This window comes from Ahaetulla prasina, chromosome 4 (assembly GCF_028640845.1).
Source record: "Ahaetulla prasina isolate Xishuangbanna chromosome 4, ASM2864084v1, whole genome shotgun sequence".
Taxonomy (NCBI): Eukaryota; Metazoa; Chordata; class Lepidosauria; order Squamata; family Colubridae; genus Ahaetulla; species Ahaetulla prasina.
The window spans coordinates 82,475,244-82,491,155 of record NC_080542.1 but is presented as its reverse complement, the minus strand read 5'-3'; the positions used below and the strand labels follow the sequence as shown (position 1 = coordinate 82,491,155).

Sequence of the window (15,912 nt, the reverse complement as noted above, 5' to 3'; positions counted from 1 at the left end):
AAATGTATACGTATGTATATATAATAAATAAGTATTTTATTTATTCAAGGAGATTCAAGGAGAAAATGAAGTTTTCTACTTCAGTATGCACAGATATGTTGACAGCAGGACAGCATAAAGAAATTGCAATTCCATCTTAAAAAGTTTATCCTGATTAACCTATACTTCTCTTGTATTAAATTATTATTATTATTATTATTATTATTATTATTATTATTATTATTATTATTATTATTTTGGCAGCTAATTATTTTGGCAAGTGGTGGACCCCAGGCTCTAGTAAACATAATGAGGACTTATACCTATGAGAAATTATTGTGGACCACAAGTAGAGTCCTGAAAGTGCTATCGGTCTGTTCTAGTAACAAACCAGCAATTGTGGAAGCTGGTAAGTGTTTTAGTTTTCATTAAATCAGGACTGTTTTTGTTTTGGACTTAGGCAAAAATTACTAAGAATTTCCTTTGTGGGGAGTAGGTAATAAAATTACTCTTTTATACTGTAAATTCTACAGTATTAGGATATTATTTCTACACTGGGAATATTCTACATTGGGTGGAATGTATCAATAATGAGGCATTTTTAACAAAAATGGTACCAGCTAAGTAAACTAAAAACTATTGATACAGCAGACATTTTTCCAAAAATTTCATTCTTGAAATTTTAATGGCTGTTAAAATGTATTTAGTACATTTTTGATGCTACTATTGTAGTTTTTGTTCTTAACATTTTTTAGTAATTTTAGTATGTCTAAATGTTTGGATATATTAGACCCATAAGACATCGTTTTATTTTGTAACTTCTTTTACCATGGTCCAGTTAATGGCTTAGTAATTTGTCAAACATGGAATGTGTTACAGTCAGAAGTATATGCCTTATTTTGAGAACTTATTGCATGTATACATGTGGAATTGTGAGTAAAATTAGATCTGAGATAAGAATTGCTCTACACCAGGGGGTCACTATGGTGTCACATGACGTATCGCGACTCCGCCCCCTTTGCTAAACCAGTGCGTGACTCATCTGGGCCTGAATTTGACTGCCCTGCTCTATACAGTTCCCTGAGCATTTCATAATGGTACATGAATACAGTAACTGGCCCTGCACTGAAGTAACCACATTAACAATATTTCCTTCATAACAAGAAGTTTTTTGTTTTTTTTTTTGTTTACATTTATACCCCGCCCTTCTCCGAAGACTCAGGGCGGCTTACAGTGTATAAGGCAATAGTCTCATTCTATTTGTATATTTAAGTTAAAATATTGATAGTAAATCCTATTTGATCTTTAGGTGGAATGCAAGCCTTGGGACTCCATCTTACAGATCCAAGCCAACGTCTCGTTCAGAATTGTCTTTGGACTCTTAGAAATCTCTCAGATGCTGCAACTAAGCAGGTAAAGGTTGGGAACGTCAAAAGATTATTAATATTCTATTATAAACTGATCTTGGTATTTGAAAATTATTTTTATTACATTTAGTTGATATACTGTTTTTGTAGTATTTCTCAAAACTGAAATTATGATCTTTTTAAAAGATAGTTTGAAATAATGTAGTTCTAGGGAACAATTTAATGGTAAATTCAGACAAAATGCTAAATTAAGATTTTCACCATAATCTTAGAGGTCTTCTGTAATTTCCTGTTTTCATGTTGAACCAGATTAATTAATTAAAGGCAAATTATAATTTCATGGATTTGATTGAAATTGCAAGACACAAATGTAAATACTTAGTATCCATAATAAAAATACATCTTTGGACTCAAGTCACATGGTTATGACATAACATCAGGACTTATCTCACATTGAACAATTGAGACTGGAGTATAAAGATGTTAAATTATTAATATAAGGGTTTTTTTTCTTAAGTGAAAAGATAACTCTGATTAATTTGAAATGTGCAAGATCAGGAAAAACAAATATATCAGTTTCCACTTCTGTGATCAATTCATTATTTGGAATCTTTATGCCCTTATAAAAGCAACTTCCACAATGATGTAAGCATTTCCATAGTAGTATATATAAATTAGATATAAATGAATTTAAAATATTCTTGAAAAAAGAGGCTTCCCTTATTAATTTGTTCCAATCATGTTAGAAATAAACATTTACCTTTACGTTAAGTATTCCTCAACAATTCCTTATCTTTGTAGTAACTTCAAAGTAGAACAGCCCTTAAGTGCCTTTATTTAGAAAACAGTGAGGACGTATACATATGAGAAATTATTGTTCTTTGAAGGACTGCTAACTAATATTGCTGATAAAACAAAACAAAAAAAGCTATCTTTTTGATAGAAGCAGTGGTGGGATTCTACCGGTTCTAGACGGTTCGGCCAAACCGTTTGTTAAATTGCCGGTTCGCCCCGCCCTTTGCCCCTCCCCTCCCCACCATTACTTACAGGTGTCTGTCGGCCGCGTGGCGCTTGGATCGGGTGGGCTGCGAGGCCGCCGACCGAAGCAGGCCTCCATCCAGGCGTCTCTCTAGCCAGCGATTAAAGCGCCTCGCTGGCCACGTGGCCAGCGAGGCGCTTTAATCGCTGGCTAGAGAGACGCTTGTATGGTGGCCTCGCAGCCCACCCGATCCAAGCGCCACGCGGCCGCCAACAGACACCGGTAAGTAATGGTGGGGAGGGGCATCTTCATCCCAGCTTTTTCCATTCAATTTCCCCCCCACAATTTAGCAGCCACTTCCATCACCCTGACAAGCAGGGAGCTGCTGCAGCTTCTACATTCCGCTAGGCTGTGAGCCCTCAGCACGGTAACCCCCCCCAATTCCTCTCTCCCCATAGCTTTCGGCGCCACCGGGCGCATGAGCAGCTGCTCGCGCTCCCTCCTTCCCGCCCCCGCCGCCGGTTCCCCGCCCCCTTCGCCTGTTAAGATGTGTTCGGCTTCGTCTCCTTAGGTGGCGGACCCGGCCTTGGCGTGACGGGGATGAGCTGACTCGGTCATGGCCCAGCCCGGGGAGACCCCGGCTTCGGGAAGGGAAGGCCGGTGGTGGTGATGGGGGCGGAGGCGGGGGAAGGAGGGGGAGCCGGCGCCAGCCTGAGGCGCGGCCTGCTAATTCTGCCTCGACCTGAGTGCAAAAGGGGGACATGGGAAGCGGAGAGGAATGCAGGCCGCAGAGGGAGGGAGGGAGGAAGGAAGGGGTGGTGGGCATAGAAGGAGCGAAGCCCCTCGCACTCCTCACCAGCCACCAGCGCTTCTTCCCTTCCCCGTGCCTATCCTGAACCAAGCCCTCCCTTTTCTACCGTTCGTCGCCCCTCTCCTCGCCCCCCTCCTTTCGAAGCAGCTGCCTACCCCCTGATCTATACAGCTCTGCCCTCCCGATCCGAGCCCCAGGCAGCTGCTGGCCGAGCCTGCTTGCATCCAAGCGTCTCGCTGGCCAGCGAGGTGCTTCAGTGGGCTGGCCAGCGAGACGCTTGGATGCAGGCAGGCTTCGCCAGCAGCCACCTGGGGCTCGGATCGGGGGGGCAGAGCGGCATAGATGGAGGGGGAGGAAGGAGGGGGTGGTGCATAGATCGGGGAGGGGGGAAGGGAGGAAGGAGGGGGTGGTGGGCATAGAAGGAACGAAGCCCCTCGCACTCCTCCACCAGCATTTCTTCCCTTCCCCGCGCCCATCCTGAACCAAGCCCTCCCTTCTACCCTTCGTTGCCCCTCTCCTCGGCCCTCCTTCAAGCCCCTTCGCTATTTCTCTCCTCCTACCCAGCCCCTCGTCCTCCTGCCTCCCCACTTTTCCTGCTCTCCCCACCCTTCTCGGCCGCCAGCTCCTTAGGCAGCATCACTTTTTGCAACGACTTCTGGCTTCAGCCACCCATCACTCACTGCGGTCTCTTTATCTCCCTCCCCATCGTAGCCCTCCCCCCCTTCTCCTGCATTTCTTTCCTTCCGTTCTTCCCAAACAGCTGGTGCTTCTGCTCCCTCCGGCAACATGAGTTTTCTTTCTTCTCCCTTCTTATCTTTGTTTCTTCTTAACCCCCCCGAACTATTTGATTCCTTGCTCATATTTCTCTCCCGCTAACACACACACCCTTTAGCTTTCTCCAGCTTCGAGTTGTAACTGGATGCAAGTAGGTTTTGGGGGGCTCAGAATGTGGCGTGAACCCAGCCAATTTATTGTTCAGAAACTGAGTTAACTTAGAGGCCAGGTTATAAATTCAGCCACAACAATTGTGGAAGAACTGAGATGACTCTGGGCAGGTGTAATTGACAATTACTATTTGCATTTTAAATAAAAAATCGTACATAACTGCTTGATTGGGAAAACAGGGTCATTTTATGAGACTCCACAACAGGATTCATATACAGGAAATTCTCAGGCAAGAAATGTTAGAATACCAGGGTAGGGCCAGCCTACCCTATCCCATTTGGAGAAAGAGTGATGGAGAGAAAGAGGGGGGCAGAATATGATGAAGGAGAGAAAGAGATGAAGGAGAGAAGGCGTAGAAAGATGAAGGAGAGAAAGGGGGGGAGAAAGATGGAGAGAAAGAGGGAGGGAGAATGGATTTGTTCTGGTAATTGGTTTAACAAGCATGGCACTGAAAAAGTGACATGAACATTTTTCACACTTATGAACATTGCAGCAAACTGTCATTAGGGCAAAGAAGCTATGTTACATGACCACCTGGCCATGTCCATCCGGTCACATGAAGCACCGCAGTTGTGACATGAGTGACATGGCTATTAAAAATGCTGCAACAGGCAAAAATGATGACCGGTCATAAGTGTGAGGACTGGTTAAAAGTGTGAGAACCTGTCAGAAATCACTTTTTTCAGTCCTCTGGGTAGTCCCTATGTGCATAGGGACTACCGAGAGGGCTGAAAAAAGTGATTTCTGATAGGTTCTGACACCTTTGAACAGACCTCGCATTTATGACCATCTTCACATTTATGCCTGTTGCAGCATTCTTAACCGTGTCACTCATTTCACAACAGCTTCTCTTCACTACGGTTACAAGATAGGGTGCAAAACGTAAAATGTGAAGACAGTTGTAAGTATGAGGACTGGTCAAAAGTGCGAGGACAGGTCAAAAATAACTTTTTCAGCCCTCTGAGTAGTCCCTTGCGCATAGGGACTACCCAGAGGGCTGAAAAAAGTGATTTCTGACAGGTTCTCGCACTTTTGATCAGTCCTCACACTTATGACCGGTCATCATTTATGCCTGTTTGCAGCATTTTATGTATAGGGACTTCTCAGAGGGCTGAAAAAGTTATTTTTGACCTGTCCTCACACTTTTGACCGGTCCTCACACCTACGACTGCACATTTTACATTTTGCGCCCTATCTTGTAACCGTGATGAAGAGAAGCAGTTGTGAAATGAGTGACATGGTTGCTAAAAATGCTGCAATGGGCATTAATGTGAGGATGGTCATAAGTGCGAGGACCAGTCAAATGTGCGAGGACTGGTCAAAAATGACTTTTTTTTTAGCCCTCTGAGTAGTTTATGCCTATAGCCACACCCACCCGGTCACATGACCAGCCAGCCACACCCCAAAATAAGCCACGCCCACAGAACCGGTTGTTAAAAAAATTGAATCCCACCACTGGATAGAAGCCACAGGTGACCAAAGAACCAATAATCTAGGGTGGGTCAAGCAGATCTAGAATGTGGTAGAGATTATATTTCAGGGTTATTACAGGTAGTTCTTGCTGTATGACCAATTGCTTAACAAGTGTTCATAATTGCGATAAGACTTCAAAAAAGCTACTTTACATTACCACTGCCAAAAACAGTCATGTGATTGTATTTCAGATGCTTGGCAACTGGCTCACATTTACAACCAGTTGAATCATCTTGTGGACACATGATTATGATTTCCCTTTTTTTTTTTTTTTTTTGCCATTTTCTAGCAGAAAATGGCAAAAAACATCCATTAGATATGGTGATTCACTTATTAACCATGTAATTCATTTAATGACCATGGCAATAAGACTTTATGACCATTGAGTTATGTGATGATCCATTTAATGACGACTACAACTTAGAACCAAAATTCCACGCTCAATGTGTTCACAAGCCAGGACTATTTATAATTGCATACAAAATAGTACACGATCTTACAGAAAAGCTGATATTAAATCTTCTTACAGGAAGGCATGGAAGGTCTTTTGGGAACACTTGTGCAGCTTTTAGGATCTGATGATATCAATGTTGTGACTTGTGCTGCTGGCATCCTTTCTAATCTTACTTGCAATAACTACAAGAATAAAATGATGGTGTGCCAAGTTGGTGGAATTGAAGCCCTTGTGCGCACAGTTCTCCGTGCTGGTGACAGGGAAGACATTACTGAGCCAGCTATCTGTGCCCTCCGCCACCTCACCAGTCGGCATCAGGAAGCTGAAATGGCCCAGAATGCAGTGCGCCTTCATTATGGTCTACCAGTGGTGGTTAAACTCTTGCATCCACCTTCCCACTGGCCTCTTATAAAGGTAATGGAATTATCAGTATTATCTTTTATTTGAAATGGAGAGGATACACAAAATCTAAATGGCTTCTAAAAATGTTACTTTAAAGGCTTGAGTTGTGGAGCTAAATTTTGCAGTACTGTGCAACACGTAATTTCTTTCTAATTGCTTTCCTTATATTTACAGGCAACTGTTGGCTTGATTCGTAATCTTGCTCTCTGCCCAGCAAATCATGCTCCATTGCGTGAACAAGGGGCAATACCAAGATTAGTGCAACTACTAGTTAGAGCACATCAAGATACTCAACGTCGAACTTCAATGGGAGGTACACAGCAGCAGTTTGTGGTATGTGATTCTTGATACAGAATGTCATTAATTAGTGTTGCAGGGATTCGTGGTAGAAAATATCTCAAGTTCTATTTACTTTAATCAGCCAAGTATTTTTTCAACCTTAGTTATTGATCTACTTGTTACAAATTAGTATATCATGAAATAAAATCTGTTACATTTAAAACAGCTAAATTAATCATCTGATTGCCATTAGTGCCCTTCAGTAGGAGGTCTCAAAGGTGAAATCCTTGCTTAATGTACTGCTGTGATTTGCTTAACTGACAACTGGAAATGCTGGAATTCCCATTGCTAAGCAGTATGGTCATATGACATTGCTCTGTACAATTGCATCACTTAGTGATAGAAATTCTGGTCCCAGTTATTGTTGTTAAGTGAGGCCTACCAGTCAGAATGATTTATTTTATGAAATTAGTAGCTATATAAAATTCTAAAATAAAATAAATGGCACTTTATAAATACTATAATATCTATGATCTTGAGGCTTAGTACTCATCATTCCCATATATTGTATAAGATTTTTTAAATTATTTGGGTCATGATAACCTTAGACCACAATATCCTCAATACATTTGACATCTCAGTAGTGAATGAGGTTTAGATGTAATCGTCCATGCACCTGTTCCTAATAAGTAGACAGTAGTACATGAAACTGGGGCTCTTAAGTACATAGGCTATAGAATTCCAGATGACCATCAGGTGACAGCAAAGAGAAAAATTTTGTTACTATTGGATAGTCTTATAGTTTTTCAGACTTTGTACAATAACTCTACCAAAATTCATAAACAGCTTTTGCACAATTGGTTTATGCTGAGTTAGTGTGTGAATATATGTTCTGGCATAATATTCATAATTTCCATTTTGTAATAAATGTGTGCACTCATTACAATAATTCTGATATGTATTGCAGCCAAAAAATACTAGCCTTTAAAAACATGGTTGTTATCATGTTTGAACTACGGTCTTATAGATTTGATATCTCAGTGCTTAAATTCTTACTCTTCAGCCAAAACATCTACATAGGTAAACTTTAGCAGCAGATATCTCCAGTTCGGATAGTATCTCCAGTTTTAGAAAGAGCTGGTAATATTCCTAAGGATTAGAATCATTATTGCAAAGTAAAAATTTAAACCATTTCAGCTGGTTTTCCTTTTCAAAACTTGATCTTGTAGGAGTTTTACTTATTAAAGTATTGATAACTGTTAATGTTAATTCTCTAGGCAACCGAGAACAGTTTAGAAGTAAATTTCTGTAAGGGTAAACCAAGTATATGGTCATGATGAGGATGAAAGTATTCCAAAGATTTGTACCCAGAGCATTATAGGTCCACATGATTTAAGTTCATTGCAAATGAATTCACAAGTTGAATTGCAATGTGGAAAAAAAGAACATTGATGTTTATTGGCTTAATGGACTATATTAGATAGAAGTTCTTACCCATAGGCTCTGTGAGGCCCAAATCCATGTGCATATCTCCAATTTCCCATAAATAGGGTATGAAAATTTTGATGTCTTATTTGTTTTGGGAGTAAGGAGCTAATAGACAGAATATTTGTTAGATCTTACAAAGTTCATTAAAACCATTAACAAATTTGGCTGATTTTTCCTCTTAAGATTTTTAAGTAGAAAAATCAGCCTCTCAGTGTTTCAACTCAGAGACTTCACTTTTCTCCCTTAATTGTCCTCCTCCCAAATGGGAAAAGTAAGAATTGTGAACAACAACAACAACAACAACAACAACAACAACAATAATAATAATAATAATAATAATAATAATAATAATAATAATAATAATAATAATAATAATATTTTAATTTTTATACCGCCCTTCTCCCGAAGGACTCAGGGCGGTTAACAGCCAAACAAAAATACAATACAATATACAATAAAACCTATTTAAAAACTTATTCAACCTTGGCCAAATTAAAACTATAAAAGACGTGATATAAAACCCCGTTTAAAATCCAATTTAAAACCCATATTATGCCAGTCCTACTCGGAAGAATAAATATCGCGGCGAAAGGCCCGGAGGTCGGGAAGTTGACGGAGTCCAGGAGGAAGCTCATTCCAGAGGAATAGCCCCCACAGAGAAGGCTCTCCCCCTGGGGGTCGCCAGCCAGCATTGTTTGGCTGACGGCTCCCTGAGGAGACCCTCTCTATGGGAGCGCACCGGTCGGTGGGAGGCATATGGTAACAGAAGGCGGTCCTGTAGATATCTGGGTCCTATGCCATGGGGCGCTTTAAAGGTGGTAACCAGCACCTTGAAGTGCACCCGCAAGACCACAGGTAGCCAGTGCAGCTTGCGCAGGAGAGGTGTTATATGGGAGCCACGAGAGGCTCCCTCTATCACCTGCGCAGCTGCATTCTGGACCAACTGGAGCCTCTGGGTGCTCTTCAAGGGGAGCCCCATGTAGAGACCATTGCAGTAGTCTAGGCGAGAGGTAGAAGGCTCTCCTGGAGATGGTCGCCAAATGCTCTTCAAAAGACAACCGTCCATCCAGGAGAACGCCTAGATTGCGCACCCTCTCCATTGGGGCCAATGATTCGCCCCCAACAGTCAGCAGCGGTTGCAGCTGACTGTACCGGGATGCCGGCATCCACAGCCACTCTGTCTTGATTATCCCTGCTTGTTGCTGTGTTAGGTATATCCTTAGAAAGGCAAAAATATGTTACTAACCAGAAAATCTTTCTGATAAATTGTATGACAGCAGCTGAGTAAATGAAAATATTTATCTGATGAGGAAGATTGTTAATATTGTGATGTTAATAGTGATCAACCACTCTTGGCTTATGACACTGGACATTTTTAAGAAAATGTTGGATAACCATTTGTCTGAAATGGTGTAGGGTTTCCTGCCTGGGCAGGGGGTTGGACTAGAAGGCCTCCAAGGTCCCTTCCAACTCTGTTGTTGTTGTTATTAATATTAAGTCTATTATGTTTTTGTACAGGAGGGTGTGCGTATGGAGGAAATAGTTGAGGGCTGCACTGGAGCTCTTCATATCCTAGCTAGAGACGTCCACAATCGGATTGTAATTAGGGGTCTAAACACCATTCCACTCTTTGTGCAGGTAGGTGAAGTCTTCTGACAGATACTAAAGCTAGTTATGATCTAATGAAAATGCATTGCATATGCTTTTTAAAACCTGATCTGAATTGAGAGATTAGTAATCAATACAAAAGTTGTTGTTCCCTGTAAAAAAATTGAAAATATGCTTGAAATCTCCAGTGGAAATAGGGTCTCAGTAGAGTTTCCTAAGGAAATATAGATAGTCTTCAACTAATGATCATAATTGAACCTGCAATTTTGGTCAGAAGTCATGATGGTCATTAAATGGATCACCATGTAATTGTGCCCTATTTTACCCTTTCTGCAGCAATTATTACAGGAACCCATTGTTTGTTCTGGGGTGGGTTTGCCAGAAACTTGAAGTAAATGCTGGTGTCCAGCAAAAACATTAATTGCAGTCACGTGACTGTCAGGTGCTGCAAATAGCTGCAAATTCAGGCTGGTTGCTGAGCACTCAAATGCAGTCATGTGATGGGACAGCAATTGGAACTTCAAATCTGGAGTTTTAAGTAGCTTTTGGGATCTGTCGGATCCTTAATGTGATACTGCCATTCAAATGGAGGGAGGGGGGAGCATGGGGATAAGCTGTGTTTTTATAATTTTTTTCCTGGTCCTGCAGTATTCTCACCTTCTTTGGAATGTAATAAGGAGGGAGGGCCATGTGGATTGTTTTAGTTTTGTTGAAAGTGGTGGGAACAGCTCCTTATCTGTTTCTCAAGACAGCCGTTACAATAAACATCTTCACACCTGGGGATTGGCTGAATCCACATTTGGATTGGAGGGAGGGATTCTAAAGCCCTATTTCAAACTATAGTCTCGGAGAGAATTTAGAGTCTGCTTTGCCTGTCTTGCTATCACTTCTCCTCAATAAAAGGTTCCTTTTGAAATATCATGTTTCAAGAGTTTGTACTTTCTTAGGAAAGGAGGAGAGGCAAGGCCTGACAGGGTCCCTCATAACTTCAAGTTATATGTCAGGACAACCTGCAGGGGATTCATTATTTATTTGCTCCATTGCAATTATAGTCTAGTTGTAATATTCAGTATGAAGGGTCCTACTACAGCTTGGATTCCTGATAATAGCCAGACATCAAGTTATTAATGATTTGTGTTTTAAAAACACCCCCAAATTTACTATTTTTCTTCCTACTGCTAGTTGCTATATTCCCCAATTGAGAACATCCAGAGAGTAGCTGCAGGTGTACTATGTGAATTGGCTCAAGATAAAGAAGCAGCTGAGGCAATTGAAGCAGAGGGAGCTACAGCACCATTAACAGAACTACTACATTCTAGAAACGAGGGTGTGGGTAAGTGAAATAGATAGAGATTCACTTTGCTTTGATTTTAAATTCCTCTGCTAACATTCTTTTTTCCTTGGACAGCAACATATGCAGCTGCGGTATTATTCAGAATGTCTGAAGATAAACCACAGGATTATAAGAAACGTCTATCAGTGGAACTAACCAGTTCTCTTTTTAGGACTGAACCAATGGCTTGGAATGAGGTGGGTTAGAGTGCTAAATTTTCTCCATTTAACTTTCTTCCTATTCATACAATTCTCTTTTAGTTTCATACCAAGTTTCAGATTAAACATTTTAATCAAATATTACATGTAAATAGCAAACATTTAGGGGCCGGGATAGCTCAGGCAGTAGAGAAGCCTGTTATTAGAACACAGAGCCTGCAATTACTGCAGGTTCGAGCCCGGCCCAAGGTTGACTCAGCCTTCCACCCTTTATAAGGTAGGTAAAATGAGGACCCAGATTGTTGGGGGGGGCAATAAGTTGACTTTGTAAAAAATATACAAATAGAATGAGACTATTGCCTTATACATTGTAAGCCGCCCTGAGTCTTCGGAGAAGGGCGGGGTATAAATGTAAACTAAAAAAAACAAAACAAAACAAAGTAATCAGAATTTAGATTGAGTTCCTAGTGCTTATTATTTTCATCTGTCTTTGGCATATTTGCCAGATGTTTCTTTATATTCTGTGTAGATTAATCTTCAGTGCAAAGTTAAATCACTGGAATACTTTTCAAATGATGTGCCTATAAAATTTTTATATAAGAAAGCAAAGCATCCAATATTAGACCTTAACTGTGTATGACAAATATGACAGGAACAATTTTGCATGGAAAAGGTAATGTAGAACTTTTTTTAACAAGGTATTTTGGCTTAACCCTATATAGAAAAGTAATTGGAACTGCCCATTCTATTCCTACATAGAAATAATTTATGTTTTTGAAATTGTGGACTAGTAAACCAGTTTATAAAACTAAGAGATTCAGATGTCATATGTTCAGATGTCATTTTTCATATCTTTACAGAGTGCTGATTTGGGCCTTGACATCGGTGCTCAAGGAGAACCTCTTGGCTATCGTCCAGATGGTACGTATCAATTGTGCAGCTGACTTGACTCAGTCAAACATTAAATGTGAACTGGCTGACCACATTATGAATTTAGTTATTTGTGTTGTTTGGTGGAACAATAATAAATGCTAACTTACGATGGCAGTTCCGGTTCCAGTCAGTGGGGAAGCCAGCAGGATGTCAACATGACTTCAACTTGCAACATCCTGCTGGCTTCTCTATTAATTTTGCTTATCAAAAGTGGGTAATGGTACAAATGGTAATCACTTGATCATAGGATACTACGACCATCATAATTGTATAACAAGCACTAGCCATAAGTTTCCTTTTTCATCGCTTTCTTTGAAAAAGTGGTTGTTAAGTGATAACTATACAACATATGTTAGTGAATACTTCACCAAGACAATACTAGCTGCTCGTATTCTAACGTGAAGAGTACAGATTTATTTATATCAGCAGCATATTTTTAGACATGTCAGTTGCAAAAATGTGAAGAGCAAGCCGTATGTTTATCTGGTATCATATTTAAAACTCTGTTTAAGGTTTGTGTACTAGGTTTACAGTAATTTGCAGACCAATGGCTAGGCTGAAATTTGCTTATACTTCTGATAGTACCAGGTAGCATGCTTTATCTATATAAATCTGGTCTAGAAAATGACCAGTGTGGCTAGGTAGGGGTCGGCAACCCCTTGGCTCTGGAGCCACAAGTGGCTCTTTGGGCCCTCTGCTGCGGCTCCCTGTCCCATCACTGGTTCGCCACGCCCCTCATTTCTTTTTTGGACTCCAGCCCGAAGTGGCAGGAAGTGAAGGCTGCCTTACGCGCAAATGTGGCGTGAAGGCAGGTACAGGGCAGCTTCGCTCCTGCACTCTCCTCCCCCCACCTCGTAACCCCCTGGCCGGCTGTGGCTGAGCCGGAGGTGTGCGCACGTGCAGAGAGACCCTCCTTAAGCGAACCGCTGCCGGCCCCATGCACGCCTTTCCTGAGCTTTGGCGCTCACTTGAGGAGGGTCTCCCTGCGCGTGTGCATGCTCCCGGCTCAGCCATAGCTGGCCCGGGTATCCTGAAAGGAGGATGGGGAAGAGGGTCGCCGGAGAGTGCAGGAGCAAAGCTGCCCTGTACCTGCCTTCGTGCCACATTTGCACATAAGGCAGTCTTTGCTTCCTGCCACTTCAGGCTGGAGTCCAAAAAAGAAATAAGAGGGGTGGGGCCAACCAGTGATGGGACAGGAATGGAAACTCCTCACTTTGAAATGGCAATACAAATCCCCAAGGTAATTACTATTTATGTTATACAAGAGAGAGGGTAATATACTGCTTTGGCAATTCTCATGACTTCCTAATATGCAACTATTATACATCCACATGAACTTTTAAATTGCCTCAGCAGAGTTAAAGTTACACCCTCAGGAAAGACACATGCGTGTTCTCGCTCTCTCCCTCTGTGCTCAGCTAAAGAACTGCTGGGGGTGGGCAATGACATGGCAAGGCAATGGCCGGAGCATTAGCGCAGGAGAGAAGCCACGTCCTGTTTAGATCGTCCTAAGCGAGTGGCCACCCACCCTATGCAGGCCTTTGCTGCGCTTTAGCACTTGCTTGATGGTCTCCCTGTGCGTTTGAACACTCCTGACTCAGCCACAGCTGGCCAGGGAGTTACGAGGGGGGGGGAGGAGAAGGACAGTCGCCTGAAGGGGGGGGGAGACACACACACACACACACACACACACACACACAAAAGAGACATAGACACAGAGTGATACATAGAAGGTGAGAGGGGAAGAGAGGGAGAGGGACAGACACAGATACAGAAAGAGGGGGGAGAAAGGGGAAAAGAGATATAAGAGAATAGTTTTGTGGCTGGGTACGCATGGCTAGGTGGTCATGTGACTGGGTGGGAGTGAGTGACATCGAGTTGTCCATGCCCACCCAAGTTTTGTGGCTATGTTTTTTTTCTGTAGGGGATGGGTCCAAGTGGCTGCTTGAATGTTTAAGGTTGCCGACCCCTGGGCTGGGTTATGAAAGTCAGACTGATACCTGGAATTTCTGTTGCATCTAACATATTGACAACTTTTTCCCTCTGCAACCTTAACTTTTGTTAGATCCTAGCTATCGTTCTTTCCACTCTGGAGGATATGGTCAGGATACCTTGGGTATGGACCCAATGATGGAACATGAAATGGGTGGCCATCACCCTGGTGCTGACTACCCGGTTGATGGACTACCAGATCTAGGACATGCCCAGGACCTTATGGATGGGCTCCCTCCAGGTGACAGTAATCAGTTGGCCTGGTTCGATACTGATCTGTAAATCATTCTTTTAGGTAAGAAGCTGTATCTGCAATCTGAGAGGTTGGCTGGCAGGGAGGAATTGCTTTGGGTTAGTTCACATTGATCAGAAATAAGAATATCAAATTTGAGGTGTAAATATGATTAACATAAATATTCATAATTGTTCTAATTTTTTTTTTTTTTTTACACAGCTGTGTTTTCTGATCTTGCATTGTGATTGGCCTGTAGAGTTGCTGAGAGTGCTCGTGGGGTGGGCTGGTATCTCAGAAAGTGCCTGACACACTAACCAAGCTGAGTTTCCTATGGGAACAACTGAAGTAAACTTTTTGTTCTGGTCCTTTTGGTCAAGGAGTAACAAATGGATTTGGGGAGTGACTCACGAAATAGAAGAATGCACAAGAATGAATCACAAGATGAAATTTATCAAACTCTAGCCTTGCTTGTTTAAAACTTTTTTTAATTTTTAAATGACTGTAATGGTACTGACCTTGCTTGCTTTCAGAGTAGTTTTCTCTTTTGCAGTAATTGTAGAGTTTTTAAGTCTCTGTGTTTAAGTTATAGTGAACATGCTACAGCAATTTCTGATTTTTAAGGATTGAGTAATGGTGTAGAACACTTAATTCATAATCACTAATTGTATTCAGAAAAGTGTAACATTGTGTAGCCCTTTTGTATAAAAACAGTTAGACAAATAGAATGGGCCAATTAGTTTCCTTTTTAATATGCAATAAGCAAGTGGATCTATTTCCTGTTTTTGATCAAAAATTTTATCTGGAAATGCTGGATAGAGGCCAGTAAAAACTGTTGTATGGAACCTTATATTGTTCCTTATATAGTTTACCAATTGCCTTTTATCCAGTATTGTAGCCTGCTGTGATACAGATGCTTCATGAAAATAGTTATTCAGATGGTTCAGAATTAAAGTAAACTTTTAATTCATTTTGTCGTGTGAAAAAATTATTTCAGTCATGTGCACTGCGATCTTGGTAAAATACAAATTCATATATTTTTTGCCCTAATGATGCTATAACAGTTCTTAGTTATAATTTTATGAATCAAATCGGGTAATTTAAGTAAGTGCAGGGATTGTAGCCATCTATTTATTTGATGTTTCCACCTCTTTGAAAATATTGCTGAGTAAACCTGATTCTCAATTTGTACTGTATTTTTCAGATATAAGATGCACTCCCCCCCTCCCCAAAATGGGTGGAAATGTCCGTCTTATACAGCGAATATTGCAGTGGGGAGAGGGGGTTGATGCGGTGCTAATCAGCTGTTCTAGAACAGGCCGCCGCCGCAGCAAATGGGCTGTGGCGAATGAGCCAGATGAATACCGGATGGATGCTGGGAGGCAGAGGCAGATTTTTTTTTGTTTTCCTCCCCAAAAGCTAGGTGCATCTGAAAATACAGTATATAGGAAAATCCTTAAAAGAAACACTTTGACATGA

General features: G+C 41.5%; 1 protein-coding gene across 7 annotated transcripts in view; it reads left to right on the top strand.

Moving 5' to 3' along the window:
* The window catches only part of CTNNB1 (catenin beta 1), a 43,917-nt gene extending 28,514 nt beyond the window's left edge, over window positions 1-15,403 (top strand). For all 7 annotated transcript variants that reach the window (XM_058184161.1, XM_058184159.1, XM_058184162.1 and 4 more), the window contains 10 exons: window positions 244-388; window positions 1,289-1,392; window positions 6,084-6,422; window positions 6,585-6,743; window positions 9,696-9,815; window positions 10,968-11,118; window positions 11,194-11,315; window positions 12,137-12,197; window positions 14,275-14,496; window positions 14,656-15,403. In XM_058184161.1, coding sequence (XP_058040144.1) covers window positions 244-388; window positions 1,289-1,392; window positions 6,084-6,422; window positions 6,585-6,743; window positions 9,696-9,815; window positions 10,968-11,118; window positions 11,194-11,315; window positions 12,137-12,197; window positions 14,275-14,483 — 1,410 coding nt within the window. In that variant the 3' untranslated portion in view covers window positions 14,484-14,496; window positions 14,656-15,403. The remainder of the gene's footprint in view (window positions 1-243; window positions 389-1,288; window positions 1,393-6,083; window positions 6,423-6,584; window positions 6,744-9,695; window positions 9,816-10,967; window positions 11,119-11,193; window positions 11,316-12,136; window positions 12,198-14,274; window positions 14,497-14,655) is intronic.
* The last annotated feature ends 509 nt before the right edge of the window (window positions 15,404-15,912 follow it).